This window comes from Eucalyptus grandis, chromosome 4 (genome assembly GCF_016545825.1).
Source record: "Eucalyptus grandis isolate ANBG69807.140 chromosome 4, ASM1654582v1, whole genome shotgun sequence".
In the NCBI taxonomy this organism is placed as follows: domain Eukaryota; kingdom Viridiplantae; phylum Streptophyta; class Magnoliopsida; order Myrtales; family Myrtaceae; genus Eucalyptus; species Eucalyptus grandis.
In genome coordinates, this window is record NC_052615.1 from 6057557 (window position 1) to 6081887 (window position 24331).

Genomic DNA, 24331 nt, shown 5'->3' on the forward strand with positions numbered 1-24331 from the left:
TATTGTTATTTATTAAAAAATGACTTATTGAAAAATATTTTTCAAAAATGTCAAATTTTTCGTGGAACAAATGAAGACAACTTTTTCCTCTAAACTCGATTAATGTCTAAATAAAGAGGCAAAATGTCCTGCCCATCGGAAAAGCTTCGACTCTTGGAGCAGCAGGCATGGTGCCAAAGTTATTTTGAACCCAAAATTTGTACGTCCAAATCAAAAGCTTAATCATTCAGTTAACTGGTCCATTTTAATAATTTTCAGACACTTGTCAAGCATAATTTTACACGGGAACTCTTGTGGCTCGGCAGACTTATTTATTTTTTATTTTTTTATTTTTATTTTTGGTCTGAGCTCGGCAGACTTATTACACGCTGTTTAAGATGAATTACTACAATGAAAACCGTAATATTTTCTGTTTTTAATTATTTAAGAAATTGTCTCTATGGCACTTCGTTACCAAAATCTTATTTAATCTCTGGCAACGAGTTTTTTTTCCTTAATATTGCATTCAAATTCATGAGAACTAATGTTACAGCACAATATATGAATGGCAGTAAAAATCTAAACCAACAGGCTCCATCTGTTGTTATATGTGAAATGGTTGTTTTTTTTAAATAAGGGTGTGTTTATTTCTAGAAACACTTTGTAATGAAGTAAAATATTTTCTAAAAAAATCATTTTTTAGCGAAATATTTTTTTTATTTTCATTATTTCATAGAAAATGAATGATTTGGATATTTTTTAAGAAGATATTTTTCAAAATTCATTCGTCTTTCTCCTAACAAAAACCTTAGTAAGTATTTTCTTTCTTTAGTCATATATAAAGCCTTTCTAGAATTCTCAGTTACGAAATTGTCCACGTCGTTTTCGTGGAGGCGGCGAGACGATGAAGTGGAGGAGTAAAAGACGGCGTGATTCACTTGCCTAGCGTCAAATACGAAAAGCCGGTTCGGCGAGCGTTTCCCTTTTAAGTCCAATTGCGTCCGCTAACAGATTTGCTCCTTGCTCCTCGTTTCGATTTGCAACGTTTTGGACATGTTCCACTTCCTAGTCGGTACTACACATGATCCGGTCGAAAAGACGACGGTCGATGTGATCGGCTCGAGGAAGGATTGGGTGCGCCCAAAACAACATGGGACCCGCCATCAAATCGGGTTAAGTCGGGTGGGCACCATGCGCAGTCCATCTAGGTGGACAGTGCAACCCGGGCATGCTTGGCGCAGTTAAGAAATGATCAAACTCACCAGGTCAATAGTTGACAAAAAAATGAAATATTAAGAGTGAAGCTTCTAATTATGAGTAAATTTTATTCTTCTGGGTAAAGATGATATTTGATATAGAGCTAAAGAATTTCCGTACATCCGGAAGAATGTGAACCCTAACCTAAGTTTAACCTCTCCCGGCTTGTTCTAACACTAGACCTGATCAACGGGGTAGTGAGCGAGCGAGTGAGCAATCATAAGGCCAATTTAGGCCCTCTCGGGTCCAGTAGGCTTGGAGGGCAAAATGGGTGGGGCTAGGCAAACTTGGGCAAGCGGACGCTGCATTTTGATTTTATTGCTTTTTTTTATTTTTTTCCTTTTTGGGATAATTAAGTTGAGTTAGTCATTCGATTAGCGTAATCGAGTTCTTCCCAAGTCCGCCTGTATATTCTTTCTTCCTTTCTATGGCATGTTTAGATTTCCATCCTTACCTATTATGTGCAATTAAGTTTTCTAATTTTTCCTTCCTCTATTATTTTTTTTTTTTAAAAGGCCAGATCTTGAAAAAAGAAAAACGAAAAGCTAAAAGAGGTATCCTATCTTTTTTTATTACTATTCTTTGTCTTTCATTTGAAATTTCTTTTTGAAAAGCTCATTTTTTTTTTTGGTCGGTCCTACTCTAATCCTACTGTAACACTCACTCTCAGACTTTTGTCCTACCTCCTTGCAGAGCGTGGGAGTCGAAACCCATTCCTGAAATTTCATTATGCATGGTAGATTGCTTATGCAAGTTTTTGAAATTGAAATCGCATATCACACGATATGGCAAAATATTGATATAGAGATATTAAAAAGATTCTTTTAGCAAACCTTACTTTTTTGTTGAGAAATTTTTTAAAAAAAATACTATTTATTAAGGTAATGTAGCAACCGTCCTACTTTTAGTTGAGAGCACCTCATGTCATCTTTTCGCCGAAGATTAGCAATTTTAGTGTGTTAAGAATGTGGTAAATGGAAGGACTTATTTGTACCATTATATACATCTAAAGGACTTGCTTGTTAATAAGAAGTTAAAATGCGAGTATCAAATTATACATGGAGAAACATTAATCAGATTGAGACCAATTATAAAATCGAGCGATCAAGTTGTTTCACCAAAAAAGTGAAATATATTTTTAAAAGGGATGGATCGAATTTAATCAAGAAAGGTTATGTAAAGGGATATTGCTGATTTTGGATAGAAAAATTAGTGACTTAGAAGCAAAGGAAAAACAAAATAAAAAAGAAGGTACTGGAATCAAAAGGTTGCAAGAAATTTAAATGAATGCTGGTAATTAAAAGGTTGCTATAAATGTGAAATTATGAGGAAATTAATGATAAAATGCATAAACACAGGTGCTATTATTGATCTTGTTTGTGTACATCGGTAAAGCAACTCAGTTAAGAAAGAAGAGTGAGGGTTGTAAAACAATCTCTTATTGTGAAACTAATAATTAAAAAGACAACACGACAGGCAGCCCCAATTTCTTAATTTTGTCATCTTCTGCTTTTTTGCTACGCAACTCAAAGATTCCTTTTGAATGATGATCATCATTATCAGAGCCGCATTATATTAAACAAATAGCCACTAATCTTGTCATGAATTCAATATGAAACCAAAAAACCCAGCAGAAATTTGAAACCTCTGTCTTGTTTTTCCAACCCAAAAGAAATCCTAAAGCTTTGAGACACCAATCACCGATGAAGACAAAACACCAGTGTATTAAGACATGAATTACATTACACATATGACATGGAGAAACCCACATCACAACATGCCCAAATACTAAAAAGAAATCCACCCTCAAATCGTATTTGAGACTTACAACAACGCTTATTCAATCCGCATACCTAGTCATAGTCTATGAGTCATTATGAGAGCATGATTACTTACCATCGCGAAATAGAAAAATGATGTTTCAACTTTTTTGCTGCTTTCATAAAACTTCAATTTGAACCATAGCACTACCGAGAAGAAGGCTTCAACTTCACTACTTTAGTTATAGAGGAATTGTGTGGGTAAACAAACAAGAAGCAGCAACTTTGGGTGCGTATGGTAAATGCTTTTTGGTCAGGGAATAATTTCTTTTCAAAAATAGTTTTTTTCTATTTCTACTCCGGGTAATAATTTGGAGTAAAATAAGATGTTTGATAATTACACAAATTTTCTATTCTTGAAATAGAAAAAGAATAAAAATGCCTTTGGTATGATTTTTTTTTTTGTATTTATTTGTTTTTTATTCTTGCTCATGGACCGCCGATTGTTGCCCATCGCCGCCCGTTACCCGTCGCTGCCGCCCGCCGCCGTAGGACCGCCGGTTGTAGGAGGCGACGATTGGCGGGCTGTGGGTAGTGATTGTGCAGCGGTGATCGACGGCAATGAGCGGCGGCCGATGGTCCTGGAGCTGCGGGCGGCGGCACACGGCAGCCGGTCGGCGGCGACGATGGGCAGCCGGTGGTCCTGTAGCAGTGGATGGCGGTTGTCGGTGGCGGCAACGATGGTTGGTGGCAGTCATCGGAGGTTGGGGTGGCCGGTGGGGTGTGGGCGGCAACGACGACGATCATCGTCGTAGCGTGGGCGACGGTCGGCCGACGGTGGCTGCGGTCGGTTGGAGGTGGCCGGTGGTTGGCAAGCGGCCACCCAAGGCCGTAACAAGCAAGAAAAACAAAAGAAAAAAAGAAAAGAAAAAATGGGTTTATTTCTAAAAATTGTTCCCGGGAACAAGAAGCTAATTTTTTATTTTTTATTTCTTGTTTCTATTCTAAATCTGTTCTCGGGAACAAAAAAATAGATTGTTTGTTCCCGGGAACAAAAGTTTTACCAAACGGATTTTTCTTTTTTTTTTGTTATTGGGAACAAAATAACATAAATTGGGAAAAACAGAAACGTTATCATGGAGGCCCTTTAGTTACAGAGGAATTGCGTGGGTAAATAAATGAGAAGGAAAAGGAGAGTGTAGGAAAACAAGAGTGTAGGTTTTTTTTTTTTTTTTTTAAAGAGCCTATATTTAAAGAATAAGAGAAATCCTATTCGATTCTATCCCACTCCCCTGGATTATTTAATTTGGGCTGTATCTCCTTTGTATTTGACCTTATCCGGTTTTAGATAGCTACTAGACACATGATAAGATAAAACATATTATATCCTGACTTTTATCCGATCAACCAAATGTAGAAGAATTTTAAATCCATAAGAAACTTTGTGACCTTATATGCAATTATTGATAAAAGGTTATAAACTCTCAATACGATCTCATATCATCTAGCAAATACTATCTTAAAAAAGTTGCAAATCTCAAGAATATGAACGTAATCACTCAACAGTTTTGTGCTCTTGTCAATCCACTATTTCTGTCTTCAATCGGTGTGCTGGTAGACCTCTTACTCTATCCATGAATAACATTGCCTTAATATTTAATCAACATCTCAAATAGCCCACTGTCAATGATTTTGTTGATCAATTTTTCTCAAATTCTGGTCTTTTGTCAATAATTGCACATTATGTATTGTTGATTTCTTCATCGATAAGCTCATACTTTGCCGATTGTCTTGTTCACCGATGACTTCTGTTTTGATCAAATTTTGTTCTTGTCGATAAGCTCATTTGAAATCTCATTATGCAAGGTGGATTGCTTATGCAAGTTTTTGAAATTAAAATCGCATATCACACGATGTGGCAAAATACTGATATAGAGATATAGAGAAGATTCTTTTAGCAAACCTTACTTTTGTGGAGAAAATTATTTAAAAAAAAATACTATTTATTAAAGTAATGTAGCAACCGTCCTACTTTTAGTTGAGAGCATCTCATGTCATCTTTTCGCCGAAGATTAGCAATTTTAGTGTGTTAAGAATGTGGTAAATGGAAGGACTTATTTGTACCATTATATACATCTAAAGGACTTTCTTGTAATAAGAAGTTAAAATGTGAGTATCAAATCATACATGGAGAAACATTAATCAGATTGAGACCAATTATAAAACCAAGCGATCAAGTTATTTCACCAAAAAAAGTGAAATATCTTTTTAAAAAGGATGGATTGAATTGAATCAAGAAAGGTCATGGAAAGGGATAATGCTGATTTTGGATAGAAAAATTAGTGACTTTGGAGCAAAGGCAATTAAAGAAGAAGAAGAAGAAGAAGAAGAAGGTACTGGAATCGAAAGGTTGCAAAAAATTTAAATGAATGCTGGTAATGAAAAGGTTGCTAGAAATGTGAAATATGAGAAAATTAATGATAAAATTCATAAACACAGGTGCTATTATTGGTTGTGCGGGAGATTTTACTTGGCCATAGATTGTGGGCGAGATGGTAACAGCGATTACAATATGAGCTTTATGTCCGACTAACTGCAATTACTACGTACATCGGTAAAGCAACTCAGTTAAGAATGAAGAGTGAGGGTTGTAAAATAATCTCTCACTGTGAAACTAATAATTAAAAAGACAACACGACAGGCAGCCCCAATTTCTCAATTTTGTCATCTTGTGCTCATTTGCTACGCAACTCAAAGATTCCTTTTGAATGATGATCATCATAATCAGAGCCGCATTATATTAAACAAATAGCCACTAATCTTGTCATGAATTCAATATGAAACCAAAAACCCCAGCAGAAATTTGAAACCTCTGTCTTGCTTTTCCAACCCAAAAGAAATCCTAAAGCTTTGAGACACCAATCACCGATGAAGACAAAACACCAGTGTATCGAGACATGAATTACACTACACATATGACATGGAGAAACCCATGTCACAACATGCCCAAATACTAAAAAGAAATCCGCCCTCAAATCGTATTTGAGGCTTGCAACAATGCTTATCCAATCCGTATACATAACCATAGCGTATGAGCCATTATGAGAGCATGATTAGTTACCTTCGTGAAATAGAAAAATAATGCTTCAACTTTTCGCTGCTTTCATAAAACTTCGATGTGAATCATAGAGCTACCAAGAAGAAGGCTTCAACTTCACTACTTTCGTTATAGCGGAATTGTGTGGGTAAACAAACAAGAAGCAGCAACTTTAGTTATACAGGAATCGCGTGGGTAAATAAATGAGAAGGAAAAGGAGAGTGTAGGTTTTCTTAAAATAACAAGAGTGTAGGTTTTCTTTAAAAAAAAAAATTATATTTTATGAACAAGAGAAATCTTATTTGATTCTATCCCACTCTCTCGGATAATTTAATTTGGGCTATATCTCCTTTGTATATGATCTTATCCTGTTTTAAACAGTTACTAAACACATGATAGGATAAAACATATCATATCCTGACTTTTATCCGATCAACCAAATGTATAGAAGAATTTTAAATCCATAAGTAACTTCCCGATCTTATATGCAACTATTGATAAAAGGTTATAAACTCTCGCTACGATCTCATATTATCTAACAAATATTATCTTAGAAAAGTTGCAGATCTCAAGAATATGAACGTAATCACTCAACAATTTTGTGCTCTTGTCAATCCACTATTTCTATCTTCGATCGGTGTGTTGGCGGACCTCTTACTCTATCCATGGATAACATTGCCTTAATATTTAATCAACATCTCAAATACTCCACTGTCAATGATTTTGTTGATCAATTTTTCTCAAATTCTGGTATTTTATTGATAACTACACATTATGTATCGTGGATTTCTTCACTATCGATAAGCTCATACTTTGCCGATTGTCTTGTTCACCGACGACTTCTGTTTTGATCAAATTTTGTTCTTGTCAACCCAGCTTACTAATCCATAATAACCTGAGAGTTGGTCATTCTTTTATTTTTTTTTGCATCAATACAAATAATATGATAAATTGTCATTGAACACTAAACACGACTCATCTATTTAAATGTCTATTTATATTTGGTCACATCATTTGATAAATCAATTTCGTAGCTGTTTTTATCCTTAAAGAAAAGCGAAAAGTTAATAAAAAAAAGGACAAAGGGATTGAAAAATGGAAATTATTTCCCAAAAACTCGTGAACAGCAAAATGATCCAATCAATCCGCTACAAATTCACCCCAATTTTGGAAAAAAAAATGAAAAGAAGAAGAAGAAGAAGAAGAATCAATTGGCATTGATTGTTCTGGTTTATATGATGAATTTGAAGACAAATGATCTACCGGTAGGTAACCATGATGTTCAAATCTCCGGATGCTGGTGACGGGTGGTTTACTGGCCAGCTCTGGAGAATTTACATCTAAATAACGGTTTACGACGAGATCTCGGTGAAGGTGATCTCTGGGTCATTAAAAAAAAAAATTGAAGACGAGTGAAATACGGGAGAGAGGGAGGTCACGGGAGAGGCCCGCACTTCCATGAACCAGATTTGGCGTCGCATGCTCCACCTTGAAAAGCCCATCCATCCCTCTCTACTCTCTCCTGTTTTTGTCTGTCTTTTTTTGTCGTTTTCCATTATTTTAGTCCTTCCTTTCTCGTCTTCTTTCGTCATCCTCTTCTCGTTTCGACCCACGCGCTACTTACGTAAATAGCTTTTTCACCCTCTCTCTCTTTCTCTCGCTGCGTCCTGAGAGACTTATCATTGCTGACTTCTCTACGGAGGCCGTTCCAGGGTGGTACCGAAGCTAAAGGTTCGCTCTCTAAACCGTGATGATGTCTTTCCTGGGTCGTATCTTTCGCTTTGGGGGAGGGCTGGTGCTTCCCCGGAAGCGACGATTCCTTTCGGTTTTGGTTTTTTATTTTTTTGTGTGTTTCCGATCATGATTGTTTCGCCTTCTGTGTTCTTGGGTCGTCGATCCGAGCTTCGCATATTGGCTTGGTTGTGATCCCGGGGGCTAAACTTGAGTCCCGGGTTGTCTCTGACGACCGTCACGTGTTCTGTGGACGAGTCGAGGTTGGCGTTTGCTTTTGTCTGTACTACATGGGAGTGTCAGCAGAACCAGTAGTTCGTGATCAATCGTCGCTTTTTCAATTGGGTATGCCCAGAAATTGGTGGTTATCTGCCTGAAATGATCAAATTCAAGAACGGTTCTTGTTCTTGGGTTTTGTGTGAATAAGAAATAAAAAGAGTTTTGCATAGTTGTGCCAGTGCTATTTCTTTAGTGCCTGGTGATCATTGATGGTTTATTCACCACACCCAGAAAATTCTCGTGTGAATATGATTCCAGACAATGACGGTAAGGATTTAGTCTATAGTCCTAGGTTCTTGAGAATTTTATGTCAATTACCCTGTTTTCCACCTTCTCAATCTTGCAGATATTTATGGAGTAACACTTGATTTTTTCAAGATTACGACCCTCCTGAGTGCTGAACTTGAGCGCATTATAATTTTGCAAAAAGAGGGAAAATACAGATATACTGATTCTGAGGCTCTTCCTGGGAAAGCAGGTAGAATAAGTTGAATTCAGCAAGATGGAGATCACTAACGTTATGGAATACGAGGAGATCGCAAAGCAGAAATTGCCGAAGATGGTGTTTGACTACTATGCATCAGGCGCAGAAGACCAGTGGACTCTTAAGGAAAACCGAAATGCATTCTCCAGGATCTTGTGAGCCCTTGTGTTCTCATTAGCTCTGACTGCTTTGAGAAACTGTTTGCTCCTCTGTATCAACTTTTTTACGCTTTTATAATAAGTTCTGGGGGTTCCTTTTACCGGACTTAGGTTCCGGCCTCGCATTCTGATTGACGTGAGCAAGATAGACACGTCAACAACTGTGCTGGGTTTCAACATCTCGATGCCGATCATGATTGCACCAACAGCCATGCAGAAAATGGCTCATCCTGAAGGTAATGTATCCTTTCATGACCTTACTCCTTTTCAAAGATTGACTAGTGCTTCAATACATGTTGTTCTACTTGCCTCTATATATAAATGGAGGCAACACGAATTTGACTCTGGATCCTGGTTAATGAAAAAATTATTCCTCACTTTATTTGCGGATTTGGCACATGAAATCAGTTGTAATTCAAACAAAATGGTGTCCAACTACTTCACACCTGTGGTATACTGTTGTTCCCTTTTGAACCAGTGATTGCTAAATGCACGTTGGTGAGTTTAGGAGATATCTGTGATCACTTTTACATCCCTAGAGAACATTGGAAGTGCTCTAAAGTTAACTACTTTGTCATTGCATCTAATTGTCCTATCTGCATTTTAGAGAACGTTCTGGTAGCTTTTATGCAAAGTTTGTTATTCTAGTGGAATTCTTTGTACCCTTCTTCTCAACTTCCTTGCACAATTTGACCTGACAGCAAATGCATACCGTGTCATGATATTGGCATCAGTTTTCTCTTTAGGTTGATTATTTGTAGACCAAATAAAAGTAAACGCACTTCCGTTTTGGTATAAGAAACCGATACTTTTTACAGGAGAGTATGCAACAGCAAGGGCAGCCTCAGCAGCAGGAACAATTATGGTTAGTTTTTCTTCAGAAAAAGGAAATGCTTCTTCTTTGTTCTCTTAGATGTGTCCGTTTGCTGCCTAGAGCACAATAGATACAGGGTGTTGGCTCCTGGCTGATGAATTTTTCTCCATAAAGTTAAACTTTAATGGTCTGCCTCTTGTATAATCATTTTCATGGTTTCAGACTTTGTCCTCTTGGGCTACTTCAAGTGTTGAAGAGGTTGCCTCAACGGGTCCAGGCATCCGATTTTTCCAGCTCTATGTAAGTTTGAGTGTTTGATTTTCTAGTAATTACATTTGCCTCCTTGATTTTCATCTTCAGTTTATGTAGTTGCTCATGCTCTTATCCTCCTGATAAATTGCTTGTTTTCAGGTGAATCTTTATTACTGATCTGCAAAATACTTAATCATACTAGTGCATGTTGTTCCACTAGCTTATCGGTCACCTTATTCACTTTTTTCTTAAGATGTGTGTACATGTGTTTCTTGATTGTTTTTTTTTCGCCCTTTATTTTTCGAGCACTTATCGTGAAGTTACTTATAAGCGTATGAAGTTTGTGTTGAATGAATATCATGTCGAGCTACTCATAAGCATATGTTCAATATATTTCGAGCTACTCATGACAGAGGATTCGATATAATTAATATCATGTCGTCATGATTAATGTAACTTGCTGGTTTCTTATTCTTAAATGATTGCATATAAGTAGGTGTACAAGGACAGGAACGTTGTTGTACAGCTTGTCAAAAGAGCCGAAAGGGCTGGCTTTAAAGCAATTGCCCTTACTGTTGATACTCCAAGGCTGGGTCGCAGGGAAGCCGATATCAAGAATAGGTGAGCATCTATTGGAATATGATCAGAGGTGTGATAGGGTTACTTAGCCGAGTAAAGGAAAAAGATTTAGATGTACTGTTCCATTATATTTCAGAGATTTAGCTATGCAATCATTATCTATTCCTATAATCGTATGCAATGGCTTTGATTGACATACTATGCTCTGCAGGTTCACACTGCCACCTTTCCTGACACTGAAGAACTTTGAGGGATTGAATCTTGGCAAGATGGATAAGGTGGGGATTAGATCCATGTTTTTACTCAGCAATACACTGGGCATGCCTGTTTGCCATTTGTTTTTCATATCTTAACTCTGCCTCTGAGCTACGCTGGGTCTTTGTGTTCATTGCCTTTGCCCCTTCTTAGCTCAGCATTGGTTTTGTTTTCGACCATGTGAGAGTATGACTGAGTTCATTATGTTTTGCTTACCTTTCAGACTGACGATTCTGGATTGGCGTCTTATGTTGCCGGCCAAGTTGACCGGTCCCTTAGCTGGAAGGTAACACCGCTAACTTTTTGTGTCAGACTCTGTTGGCTGATTTATATTTTGCTGAACTTGTACTGATTTTGCTGGTTCAGGATGTCAAGTGGCTGCAAACAATCACCAAGTTGCCAATTCTAGTCAAGGGTGTGCTAACAGCAGAAGATAGTAAGTGGATGGCGAATTTTAAATCGCCAAGTTGCCAATAACACACCTTGTGTGGATTTAGCATAATGTTCTTGTACTTGTCTCTGAAACTGTCATTTGGTTTCAATCACAGCTAGGATAGCTATAGAATGTGGAGCTGCCGGGATCATAGTTTCTAATCACGGAGCCCGACAACTTGATTATGTCCCTGCAACAATCACGGCTCTGGAAGAGGTATCAGCTTCTCTCTACCTCTCCGTTTAATATTTTCAGTACTGTAATCCCTAGAGTGGTTGCCTCGCACAACTTTTCTGCTTTCCTAATATCTTTAGGCAATACCATCGCCCGTCACTGAGCTATCTCTATGAACCTTACACAGAAGAAGTTCCATTAGATTTTTGAATCCTGCAGTTTTGACTCAAATCTCCAGCATTGTCTTTATGTTCATCTCCAATATCCTTGGATTGCTTGACACTCCAAATCTCTCAAAGGAGTCATTTTAATTACCTTAACAAAATCTTATTTGTAGGTTGTGAGAGCGGCTCAAGGCAGGGTTCCTGTATTTCTGGATGGTGGTGTCCGTCGCGGAACAGATGTTTTCAAGGCACTGGCTCTCGGAGCATCTGGCATATTTGTAAGTACCAAATCGTAAAGCGACTCTAGAGCATTTATCCTCTGTCGCATAGTGACTACACTACTCATTGGAACATGATTTAGGAAACTGTCCTGAAGATAAATCCATAGTTTTGGTTTCCTATATGTCGAAATGTTATTTTTCCAACGTCTTCTCTTAATAAGGCGATCCTCGATTTGATCTCCAGATTGGAAGGCCGGTCCTTTTCTCGCTCGCGGCCGAAGGCGAAGCGGGCGTGAAGAAAGTGCTTCAAATGCTCCGCGATGAGTTCGAGCTGACCATGGCGCTAAGTGGGTGCCGCTCACTGAAGGAGATCACCCGAGATCACATCGTCACAGATTGGGATGCTCCGCGCATCGCTCCAAGATTGTAAGACGACGATGCTCAGGGTCTAGTAGCCGGATCGCTTCTCTGAGGCAATGTTGTATTGCAGTTGCTGGGAATTTGACGTATGCATTTGTTGTTTCTTGTGCAGCTCAGTGCTTCGATATGCACTGTCAATTGAGAACTCAGCATTTTTCCCGTTATTGGGTAATAATCCGAACGCATAATAAATAAGGTTTTATGTCGCTGTCCTCAAGCAAAAATCTGTTCAGGGCTCTTTGGGATACTGAAGTCTGGCAATTAGTGTTTCTTTTTCAGTCATGTCAAATCAAGATAATCACTTAGAATATTTAATCAAACATGATGAGTTTGTTAGAAGTAATCACTTATATGGTACATTTACACATTCATCTTACATAATCTTTTACTTGAATAACATCATAACTTAATTAACTGAATGTGTCTAAATGTATTTACACATAATTAAGGGCCTAATCCTCACTGACACATTATTTTTTCCAGGTATAAATAGATTTAAGTCGACTAATATTGATACTTTTTCCAATTTTTTTTCCTTGCTGTCGCTGCATGTTTATCATTATGTCCTCATCAAATAATTTCTTTTATTTTCTATTATTCGTATAATTTTTTTCCAGGTATAAATAGATTTAAGTCGACTAATATTGATACTTTTTCCAATTTTTTTTCCTTGCTGTCGCTGCATGTTTATCATTATGTCCTCATCAAATAATTTCTTTTATTTTCTATTATTCGTGTAATTTTTTTCATAATTTTTCAGTTAGTATAATTGAAATTAGTAAATAAATAGGGTGGTTTTAGCATGTAAAAATTAGTTTGAGAAATTAGTGTAATATTACCCAAGAAAACACACTAAGCTAATATCACGTATTTACATCTATTAACATGGTAAGTTGATCTCGGCCCAAACTATTTATTTGAGAAATTAGTGTCATATTATTGCTTTTTAAACATAAAATAAAAAATAAAAAATTGAAGGTTGGACTTCTCGAATTCTGATTGTTTCTTTATATTCTTTAGAATCTCAATGTACATGCTCTAAAATTCAAAACAATGACACAAATGGTCCATGAATTTTAACCTAATATGTAATGTGGTGTATGGACTTTTAATTTGTTTAATGTGACTCTAAGTTTTAGCCCATGTGCAATGTTGCCCTTAAACTTTTAATTTATTCAATGTAGATTGTGAATTTTTTTGTATATATTCAATTTAATTCATAGATTATATGAAAATGTTTAATGTTATCCCGAACTGGAATTAATGGAAGAACAACATTGAACATTTTTATATAGTTCCGGAATTAAATTGAACATGCACTAAAATTCCCAGGACTACATTGAACAAATTGAAAATTCATGGATCATATTACATATTGAGTCAAAGTTCAAAAACTAAATTAAACAAATTAAAAGATCAATGACCACATTGTATATTAGACTAAGTTCAAGAACTAATTGTGTCGTTATCTTTATTAAAATTCAAAGCATGTGTACGAGATATTTCACATGCTCATTTTCTATCTCATTTTCTCTACAATCACAACGATATGATCGATCAATTTTTTTTTCCAAAGATGCATTTCTCTAGATTTTCTTAAATTTGATTTCATGTGGTTATTTCATAATTATTTAGTAGCATAGAAGAAATCAATATTAACGTTGGAGTGTTCTTTTATGTATTTCTTTTTTCTACTTTCATTTTGTCTAAATATGTGTATTCTCACAGTTAAATTCGTTTATAACGACTTCTCAAGCTTTTGGTATTTGCCTGTAGATGTGTATGTGTTGAGGTGGCATCCTTAGTAGGACAAAGCCAAAAATGTGGTCGATCATAAATTTGCCACATGGCATGAGACAGTGAGAATTTTTTTTTTTGGTCGATCTTTTTTTTTTTTTTTTTTTTTTGGGTAGCTGTTAGATGGCATCTAAACTAATTTTGGCGCACCTAACAGGTTCAACAAAAGAAAAATGATTTTAAGGGCATACTCCCTCATTTTGTGCATCTAGACTAGTCCATCAACACGAATCATCCTTCTTGTCATTCCTGTGTGCCTATCAAAATATTATCTCAAGTTGTTTGATAACGGATCTTATATCCATGTGACATCCCTCCATCTATTAACTTAAACTTTTAGATTGAATTTTCGAACATGCTACCATGATATCTTTATTAAAAAAGGTTTTTTGAAAGAGCACTTACAAAAAGATACCGAGATTTGAAATCCAAATTAGGCTTCCTTTGTTTAATGAAAAATAACTTTTAGAAAAACATTTTTTGAATTTTCCGACATTTGCTTCACTGAAAATAAACTAGTCAAGGAAAACGTGTTCTACTAATGGAAAAAAAAAAACTCTTTCAAAAGTGAGGAAATTGTTTTTATACTTTTCAGAAAGAGAAAAACATTTTCCACTACTCTTTCCTTCACCACTCATTTTATTTATTTATTTTATTTATACTTTCTTTTTCTTTTTTAAATTTGAATTTTGAATTTTTTTTTTTTTTTTCTTCTTTGGCTGGTTGCTAGCCATGGTGAAGGCCAACGATCGAGCTTGAGCTCACTAGATCAGCGACACTTGAGTGTTGCTAAAGGGCAGCGAGGCTCAGGCCTCCCAGATTGCAACGCTCGAGCATTGCCAAAAGGCATCAAGGCTCAAGTCTCATAGATTGGCAACACTTGAATGTTGCTAGAGGGTGGTGAGGCCCTAGCCTTGCCCTATGGTGAAGCTTGCTACCATCGCCATGGTCGGCAACCGGCCGAGGAAAAGAAAAGGAAAAAACAAATAATAGAAAGAATAAAATATTCGGTTTTTACAAATAAAAAATAAAAGAAGAACACAAAGATAAAAATAAAAATAATAATGGTCAAAATGAGTGCACAGAGGAAAATCAAAATCAAATACTGAATGATGACAAATATTTTTCACTTCATTTTCAAGTTTTATCCGAATACAGAAAATATTATTATTTTTTTTGGAAGATAACTTCATGGAAAATATTTTTCAAAAAATATTACATTTTTCTCAAAACAAACGGACCCTTAAATTATTTGAGTTCCGTAACTGTAAAAGCTAAAGCAAAAGTTTAAAACCTGGTGTGAAAAGCCACGATAACTAAGCCTTGGGCTAATTTTTGGCAAATGGACCCATTTTAAAAAGACCGAGTCACGCCATCTTAAGAGACTCGTTTCTTGATGTTTACGTTATCAGTTGACATTAAAAACACATGGAATGAGCTGCCATCTCCACATTGGTCCAGACAGATGTAGGTACCAGCTGGAAGCTTCCCACGTGAAAAAGTCCACTTTGAAGTTTCTAAATCAAAAATGTGTCCAACGTTTTAGGGCACGATTTCTTCACTAGTTTATGCATTCAGCTTTGTCATGTGGTGGTTCATGTGATGGAACTTTCAATTGGGTCAATGGAGAAACCCCTAATCCTGTCTCTTTCACACTAGCGCATAAGGAACAATAGGATCTAGAAGTCTTCACATTGACATCCATCGCTAGATGTGCTTAGATAACGGATGACCTCGAGGATTGGCGTCGTTGGTGGGAGTCGTCGCCGGGGGTAGGGAGTATGCAGTGCAAGAATCGGAGGTTGAGTGACATAGAAATTACTTGTGATCAGGATCGCTTGCACATTTTCAAAGGATTAGACTAAGAGTTCGTGATTCCTATCCTTATCTTGCGCAGTGGAGTTTTGCCCTCCCACTGCCCCCGCACACCTTGTGTGCGGGGCGAGGCACCTCGCATGGGGCTATGGTGTTCCTTGGGTGCCGCCCATTGAGAGGTTAACCTTTGAGCAATATTTTGAAATCGGTGCATTTGTTCCTCTTTTTACATATATTTAAGTAATAAATAACGAAAAAAAAAAAAAAAAAACAGAACTTGCAAATGTCTAAATTTGACATTTACCACACCCAATATAAATCTGACGATGCATTTATATTTTATATTGATAAATCGTCGTATTATATTTTAATATCCATGTCTAATTACTATTTACATTATTTAACTAGATATACAATATCTATACTAATCTATATTCGTATGAATGATAAAGATATGCTCGAATGATAAAGATGAGGCAGGCAGGGCGTATTAATTCCTCGTCCTGAGCTCCATTGAATTCCCCGCGGGGCATTTTTCACGAGAATTTGCCCCTTTCTCGGGGCCCGGCAACAGGGCACGGATTCCACGTGTCCCGCCTATATCTAGCTAGGGGAAAACTATAAATGTAAAGTCAAAAATTTATTATACTTTTATTAATTTAATTCTAAATATTTTAATTATATTAATTGACTCAACTTCTTTACGTTTTGTTAATTGAATTCATTAGATTAATTTTAATTGACAATTACTAATATGGACACTAGTCTTCTTACGTGGCATGACATAATACTGATGTGAATAATTTTTAATATTATTTTAAAATTCTTTTATATTTTTTTCTTCTTTTCTTTTCTCTCTTTTTTTGTTTGTTTTTTTTATAACTCTGGCTAGTGAGGGCCTCTGCACCCTTGCCTAGATCCAAGTAAGGACCCTCATATGTTGGCCGACAAGGGCCATGACACCCTTGCCTAGTTTGGTTGAATCTCGGCGAGGGCATGGAGGCCCTTGCTTGTGGCCGGAGAGGGAGACGACACGCTTGCCTAGCCCAATCAAGAATTGTTGGCCATTGCTTGTGGTTGGTGATGATTGGGCAATGACCTTGTTGACCAGAGTTGTTAAAAGAAAGAAAGAAAAAACACTAGAAAAGTAACGAAAAAAAATAAAATAAATAATAATTAAAAATTGTCTACATCGTCAATCGGGCCATGTAGGATTGGCAATGTCCACATTAGTGATTTTTGACTAAAATTGACCAAATTGACTCAATTAACAAAAAGTGAAAAATGTTATAACTTAATTTGCACAATTAAAATATTTACAACTCAATCGACAAAAATAAAATAAATTTAAGAATTTTTGGGCAATGTTCTCTCTAGCTATGACTTAATCAAACCATGGGACTTACAAGATGCTCTATGAAATTCTAGCTAGAGGTTAAAAGGTTTAGGACTTAATTTTCCACGCTTTTGTCTATGAATTACAATAACTAACTAAATGAATATGTTTGATATGCGTTATGGCTCCATCTCGGTTAAACTCTTATTATAAATGGTTATTCGAGTAGTATTAAAGCTACTATCAATAAACATACGATCGGACAGATGTGATTTATCTCTCCAATTATATCAATTCACATGTGAGGAAATCTTAAAAAAATAAAAAAAAATGAAACACAAGGCAAACAATTTGAATTTATTAGCACACCATTTTGTAAATTTGGCTGGGAAGGAGTACAAGAGTCTCATAGTCAATAATTGAATAAATGGTTACGTGCAACACGATGCGCGTTCGAATTATTTTGTGGCAGGCCAGCTTTTTGTATCTGAATGATATTCCTCACATGTGAATTGATATAATTGGAGAGATTTTCATTTGCTTATCTTTTCTTCGACCACGACATAGTGCACACGTGGCTCTTTTTTTTTTTTTTTTTTTTTTCTATTTATCTATATGATAAACAATTTAAAATATTAATAATTTCATGCTCACAATTATTTCGATATAAAGCCCATTATGAATCATGAAGGTGCATTATTAAATGAGAGACAATCATTCTCGTTTTACGGAAATTTTAATTCGCGTCTCCCTAATTAGACCAAATCTTTGAAAAGTTATTCGCCTTAATGTTTAATTCTTTTTTCGCCCGCAAATCCCGTGATCTTTTGTTAATATGTCTGAAGGCATTTTTGGGACTGCGTGACAACTCACTCGTTTAATTTACGCGATCTACTTTTTCTATTTTGTATGCATGATTGAGCATGTATCATGCACCTAATTCACGCTATTGTTTTTCTAATCACGGGGTCAAGCTCATGTGAAAAGCCATAATTTTTTATTACTCTTTTCTTAGCTTTTATAGTCTTATGAGGGACAACCTAAATAGCATTGATATTGACATATGATACGATATGATATGACATGTGTCTTTATAAAAAATAAAGAATTCCAATACAATGAGACACGTTATATATTAAATTTATATGTTTATATGTACATGATAAATTATCATTTTAAATCAAATTTATTTGATTCAAATTTATAAATAAATAAAATAATAAAAAATATTCTAGAATGAATTTATATTAAAAACATCAATCTACCATTTATTAATATAATTCATTATTTCAATTTGACAAATTCAACTCCATTCTAATGATCTACAAAACTTCAATGAAAAAAAAAAACAAATAATTCACATTCGACTCTCTTGTAGAGTGTTGGAAGAGAAAAGAAAGAAAAGAACAAACTTGGGAGGTTAATTATGTGTCATGGAAAGTGAGAGTTAAAAGAGAAAAGAAGACTATATTTTTCTTATTTCTTTATTTATTATTTTTATTAATTTTATATATTTACATTTGACCTCTCATTTTTTGAAATTTTTTAAAATTGACTCCCACAGAGTCACGTGTCGGAATTCCGTTCCTAACTCACATGTTGGAGAGTGTCGTGAGAGTTGATTTTTCGACACCTGTTGATTGAGTGTCGGAGTGTCCGATGTCCGAGACGACATAAAGGTTTTTGTACAATATCGGTGCTTTCTAGGGTACAACATAATGAAGATAGTTTATGTCTTAATTCATGTATAATGGGAAGTTAATCTGAACAATCTTAATCCCATCACTGTGTTAAGTACATGCTAGACTTAACCAAACAATTGCACCCATTACGTGGTTTCTAGTTTGAGTGGTTTTCTAATTTAAATAGGTTTGCTATTTTAGATACAACTATATTGTATATACATAAGGGATGGGATTCTAGTTGGTGATTACATACTAGAGCAAAAGAAAAGAAGTGCTAGAAGTCTCTTTGTGTGAGTTTTCTGAATGAATTTTTTTGTGAGAAATTGTGCGATAATATATGTACGGTTACTTTGGATGTATTATAGGGTTAGAAAACACTTAAGGATCTAGCATCCTCTCCAGATTCTTAGTAGATTGTCTAGCAATCGGCTCTTCCCATGGAGCAGGTATCAAGATTTGACCAAACACATAAATTGATGGTGTTCTTAACGTTTTTCATTAATTTCTTTTGTTTCTTGTGGTACACATGAATTGCAAGATTTGTTATCTTCCTCATTATTTTCACTACATGTCGGAAATCAACCAAACAAATTATGGCTGTGAGGTCTACTTTTGCTTTAGAGTTCGTATTTCATGAGTTAGGTAGTAGCGAGGTTAAATGGTTAAAGGAATTTTTTAGTAGATATTCCATTGAGCATGAAATTTACACCATCCGTGTCTATGCACTGTGATTGCAACAATTACTTACAATCATTTTTGCTAAAAAAAAAGGTTTACAACGTAAGAAAAGACATCTTTGATTGAGCCATAATATCTTAAAATAGCTGTTGAAAATTGAAATTATATTGATTGATTATGTTAAGTCAAAAGCTAATTTGGTTTGCCTAACCATTTGGAAGAGACAGATAATTGAAAAATTGGGAGAAATGTGACTTATTCCAATTTGAGATATTGACAATAGTGGTAACCCAATCTATGTTACTGGAAATCCAATGACGTATATTCATATGGATAATAGCAAGTCATTTGTGGATAGCGAAGCACTAAAATGCTCATGTTTGAACTTATCGATTAATAGGGGTGGCAATATTGGACATGACTTGCTTATAAGTCAATTGTCATGAGGCAAGGTGAAAGATGTGCAAGACTTCCTCCTATGGTGTATGTGATTGATGCGAAAACTGCATATAAAGTGAGGATGAGTAAATTTTTTCAAGAATTTCACATCCCTTATGGGTGGTGTAATTATTTGCTATGTACAGTTGATGGAATCACTTACATGAGTATACAGTAGTGCCGCTCCTATGAGATTCATGGCTAAATCTCTAAATTTTCATCAATAACTAGGTGCACGCAAGGTCTATTAGTGCAAACCAACATTGACAACAAAAATTTTGCGGATGTAATGTGATATGAGAACCTCTAGCTTAAAACAAGAATGAACCCTGTGTCCAAAAGTAATAAGTTTCACCGGTGGTACGTAAGCACTGTCTCATTTTTCTTGGCCTAGTTCATATAGTCCAAAAGATGCCAGATTTGATGCATTGCCCTTTTAGGGGCAATACAGGCTCTGTACCTTCTTTACTTTGATAAACCATTTGGAAAATTGGAGGGGATATTTGTAGTGAACTGTTTTAAAAAGCTTGTTTTCCTTACTTTTCCATATCTCACATTACTCGAGAAGCTCTCTCATATTCACTTGATTAACGGGTTCGCTTTACGAATTTGGTAACCACAAGATTAATATATTATATTATGAGCTTGGGTCAAATCAAGTGTAAATTTGGACTTTGCCCCCAACGCCTGAAATTTACGTGAGGCTCGACCAAGGATTTCTCTTTACTAAATTTATATTTTTGTCTCGAGACATTATCCAGACCAGTCTATCTCACATAAAACCCAAATATCCTTACCTTTGCATCTCTGAATTTCGTACTTTAAATTTAGCCAAACTAGCAGTTGTTCATTTACTTTGCTAGCTTGCCTATAAATACCGATCATCTCTTTCATAGTTGCGCGCGCAACCCTCCGGCTTCTCCTCTCTATTGGTTTCATGCAATTGCGTTGTTCCTGTTTTGCCTGGACAGTGATGTGCACATTATTTTCCATTACGGACGATAGCTGCATTTTTTTCTTCTGTCCATTTGATGGTTCTCAAATACTTTTACAAGGAAACAAATGATATTACAAGTGCTATAATTTTTGCAGAGTACTCACTTAATTGTCATAACTTGGCGAGTGATAACTTGAGTACATATCGGCGAAAAAGGATCACTTAAATATCTCCACCAAATTTAGCCACTCGTCTTATATGGCCTTTTAAATATTATTTAGAGTCCGACGGGGCTTTTTTGGAAACAAGTTCTTGTCCGCAGTAGAAAAGGAAGCATGCCACGTGGCAAATGGACAAAAAACGACAACATTTCGTCTATTTCTCCTTCCTTTTCTTTCCCCTCTTTGTGTGCTCTTGTCGTACCATGTTTTGTCCTTGGTGCTTACCTCCGCCATTGCCGGTAAAAATGTTGGACCCTGTCGAGGAGATTTCATTCCAGAATTTCGATGACCACTTCAAAATTGTCCGGCAGCCTCCTCGATGATGTATTGCAGAGAGAAAACTGGAGGCAAGTTCATGGTAAAAACCGAGAGGAATCGCATCCAGGTCTTTTTAAAAAATTATTAATGACACAGCGTGCCTAATTTTTTTCGCCTTACATGATCGTGAGCCGCTTCTCCTGGTCCTACTCTTCGTTACAAAGTTTAGAAGTTAATTTTGTGCTAATTTACAGAATTGAGGTTAGGATTTTTTGAAAAAGATAAGCAATTTTGCCCGAACAGTATCTTCCGGATTCACGTGGACCTATTGAAAATGTTGGTGATTTTTGTTTCACTTTTTGTTGCGGATTGATTGTGTTTTCATTTATCCATTTCTATAAATGGTTCGCGCTTATGAAATGACAACTTGCGAGGATAAGGGGTTTTTGCATCGCGAAGAACAATGAGGGGAAATCAAACCGACAATGGCCAGGAAATAGTTTCATTCATCATTTTTATCATTGTTCTTCATCTTCTTTGACTCGATTCTTCGTCATTTTGATCCGTTTTTAGCAATTGTCTAGATTTAATCTTTGTTTAGTTTGTTTTTCCTAATATGGCCAAAATGACATCGTGTTTTGTAATTTTTAAATTGGCTTTATAATAAAATAATGTTACATTTGATTCACCAACAAAGACAAATTAGCGATGATACCAAAATGATGATTTTTTTATTATTTTTTTTATATAAAATCGTTTGGAAAAGTATCTCACTGAAATGAGTGTCGTATATATATTATAAACTTTCAATGTCCTCTTCCCTTTCAAAAGGTAATATTTGGAACCTGGCCAAATGACCATATAGCTAATACGATAAAATCGTGGCGAATATTTAGCTAATGTACAAAATCATATTGTCTCGAAATTGGTTTACATCTAAATCTGCAGCTACGGCTCTTACCGATTCATAATAAAATCCAAAAAAAAATATGACGAAAGAATCCATCCAATCCAATAGGAACTTCGATCACGAGCAACATGAGATGAGCAACACGACACCTTTGAATCGCAACTTTTTTACACCATATTAAAGTTAGTCAATCAAGAATATATCTTTATCAAAGTAGCCCAACAACCATACCAATGCACAGATCTCTCTCAAGAAAGAAAAAGAAAAAAATCGAACTGAATCAAGAACTAATAATGGTGATAATAAGGAGAGGTGGCTTGGCTCCGGTGCTGCCGCTTCTGCAGGAATCTCTGCAGTGATCTCTTCATGGAGAGGCCCGTGGAGCTGTAGACCTGCGCCTGCAAATTGGGCGTCGAGGGCTGCGACCGCACGCTCGGCGTTGAGGGCTCCGAGCCGGTCGGAGTCTTGCTGCTCCTCTCCTCCATCTCTCTGTTTGCAAGCAGAATTATCGCTCTAGCCTGTGAAAATGACGAAGATATCAGCTGAGCTGAAAACCAACATTATGTCGAAATAGATAGGTGAAAAATTATCAAGATCTTTACAGAGAAACATTCGATCTAATCTAATTCAAAAATGGACGTGTTCTCGTGACACCGAGAGATAGATTTAACTTACGATCTATTGTTAAATCTTGCCGGGTCATATTCCAAACGAGTGAATCCTATTAAATTAGGATATTTTTTCCCCATTTCTAATTTCTAACAACGATTCCAAACGAGTGAATCCTGTCGATCGAAAGACGCTTTAAGACCGACCAAACTTGCGAGAAAACGATGTTGGGAGCACGTGTTTAATCACGTTGAAAATCTTGGGAAGAAAGTCCGATGAGGATGCGAGTCAACAATGACTGCTGCGGCGAAAGCCACGACCTTTTCCCCCTAACCCAGCATCTAGAAAGAAGAGTCCAAGTACCATGCTACTTCCTCCTGGCTTTCTACCACCTCCTAACTCCATTGCCACACGTAATTAACCAAAAAAAAAAAAAAAAAAAGAGAAAAAGAAATTTTTAAAAAATCTCATTTAATTTTCCCGAAAATCCAACCTAACACAAAATATTTTAGTTCCAATTGTCCCAATATGACATGTTGAGTACAAAATATAAATCCCTAATTGAAGCGATTCTTAATTTAATCTTGCCGTTATCGCAATTTAATATAACTTTTAAAAACTCTAAAAATATTTTTAAATACGTGAATGTTGTATTGGAAAATTAGGTGATATTTCACAGTTTTCAAAAATTTAAAACGCTTTTTTTATTTACTTTCAAATCATTGAAGGAAAAGTGAGAAGTGAGAAGTGAGAAAAAAAATATGGTGGACAATCAGACCCTGTTGTTTCTTGGGTTAACACGTCGCTGAAGGTGGAGATGGAAGCGAAGCACTTTCAAGCGAGTCGAAACTTAGATAATGAACAAGATTGTACGCTTTAAACTAAAGAACCAAGAAATGGAACATGACGATAGCGCACCTGCAGCTCAGTGACGGTGGAGGCGCAGACCTTGCCGTCGTAGAATATGGTCAGCTTCCGCTGCTCCTCGAGCGAGCACTCGGCAGATCCCGACGAGGACGACGACGGCGCCGGCTCCGACGCCGCCAGGAAGTCGGTGACGGAGTGCGGCTGGAGCCGCAGCTCTAGATCGAAGCTCCTCTTCATGGTGGTATTCGCGAAACAACCGGGTCGTCGACCACAAGGCGGAAACGGATCGAAAGCTCGAAATCGTTCGAGATGGAGATCTGGGTTCTTGCAATGGCGAGCTGGCGGGAGGAGGAGGAGGAGGGGAGTGAACGTAGACGAGATTCAGAGATTGAGACGGAGTATTGGTGCTCTCTTTTCTTGGGGTTTTAGCGATGGGTGTTCGGGCTTAAATACGAACCGGTGGTTCTTCTCTCGTCCCTTTTTATCGCCACGAGTTTCGGTCTGTCCCTGTCGCATTTCACACACGGAAAGCCCACAAGAAAGAGAGATGGAAAACGAGGAAGGAAGAAGGTCGCCAGTTGTACCGGGAGGCGGTGAGCTCGTGTGGGGGCCGGGGGATCGATTCGGCACGTGGGGAACGTGTTTTTTCGGGGCTAGGGTTACGCCCACCTTGCCTTTTTCCTTTTGTCGTTTTCGTTTATATTATTATGACAATAATAATGT

The 24331-nt window shown here is 36.6% G+C and overlaps 2 protein-coding genes across 3 annotated transcripts; one reads left to right on the forward strand and one right to left on the reverse strand.

Annotated features, from left to right (window-relative positions):
• The first annotated feature begins 7669 nt into the window (after window positions 1-7669).
• LOC104440783 ((S)-2-hydroxy-acid oxidase GLO1) lies at window positions 7670-12269 on the forward strand. 2 transcript variants are annotated; one of them, XM_010053750.3, is made up of 12 exons: window positions 7670-7824; window positions 8582-8742; window positions 8857-8981; window positions 9564-9610; window positions 9782-9859; window positions 10308-10432; window positions 10602-10668; window positions 10869-10931; window positions 11012-11081; window positions 11194-11294; window positions 11590-11694; window positions 11882-12269. In XM_010053750.3, exons 2-12 carry the CDS (start codon window positions 8606-8608, stop codon window positions 12065-12067), a joined length of 1104 nt encoding a protein of 367 aa, XP_010052052.1. In that variant the 5' UTR covers window positions 7670-7824; window positions 8582-8605; the 3' UTR covers window positions 12068-12269. The 2 variants fall into 2 exon arrangements, with proteins under 2 accessions (XP_010052052.1, XP_010052053.1); XM_010053751.3 differs by lacking the exon at window positions 7670-7824 and adding an exon at window positions 7965-8169.
• Window positions 12270-22266: 9997 nt separating this feature from the next.
• LOC104440784 (protein TIFY 5A) lies at window positions 22267-24129 on the reverse strand. The gene is made up of 2 exons (XM_010053752.3): window positions 23660-24129; window positions 22267-22650 (listed from the first exon to the last, which is right to left on the reverse strand). The coding sequence occupies exons 1-2, from the start codon at window positions 23843-23845 to the stop codon at window positions 22420-22422; spliced, it is 417 nt and encodes a 138-aa protein (XP_010052054.2). The 5' UTR covers window positions 23846-24129; the 3' UTR covers window positions 22267-22419.
• Window positions 24130-24331: the final 202 nt, after the last annotated feature.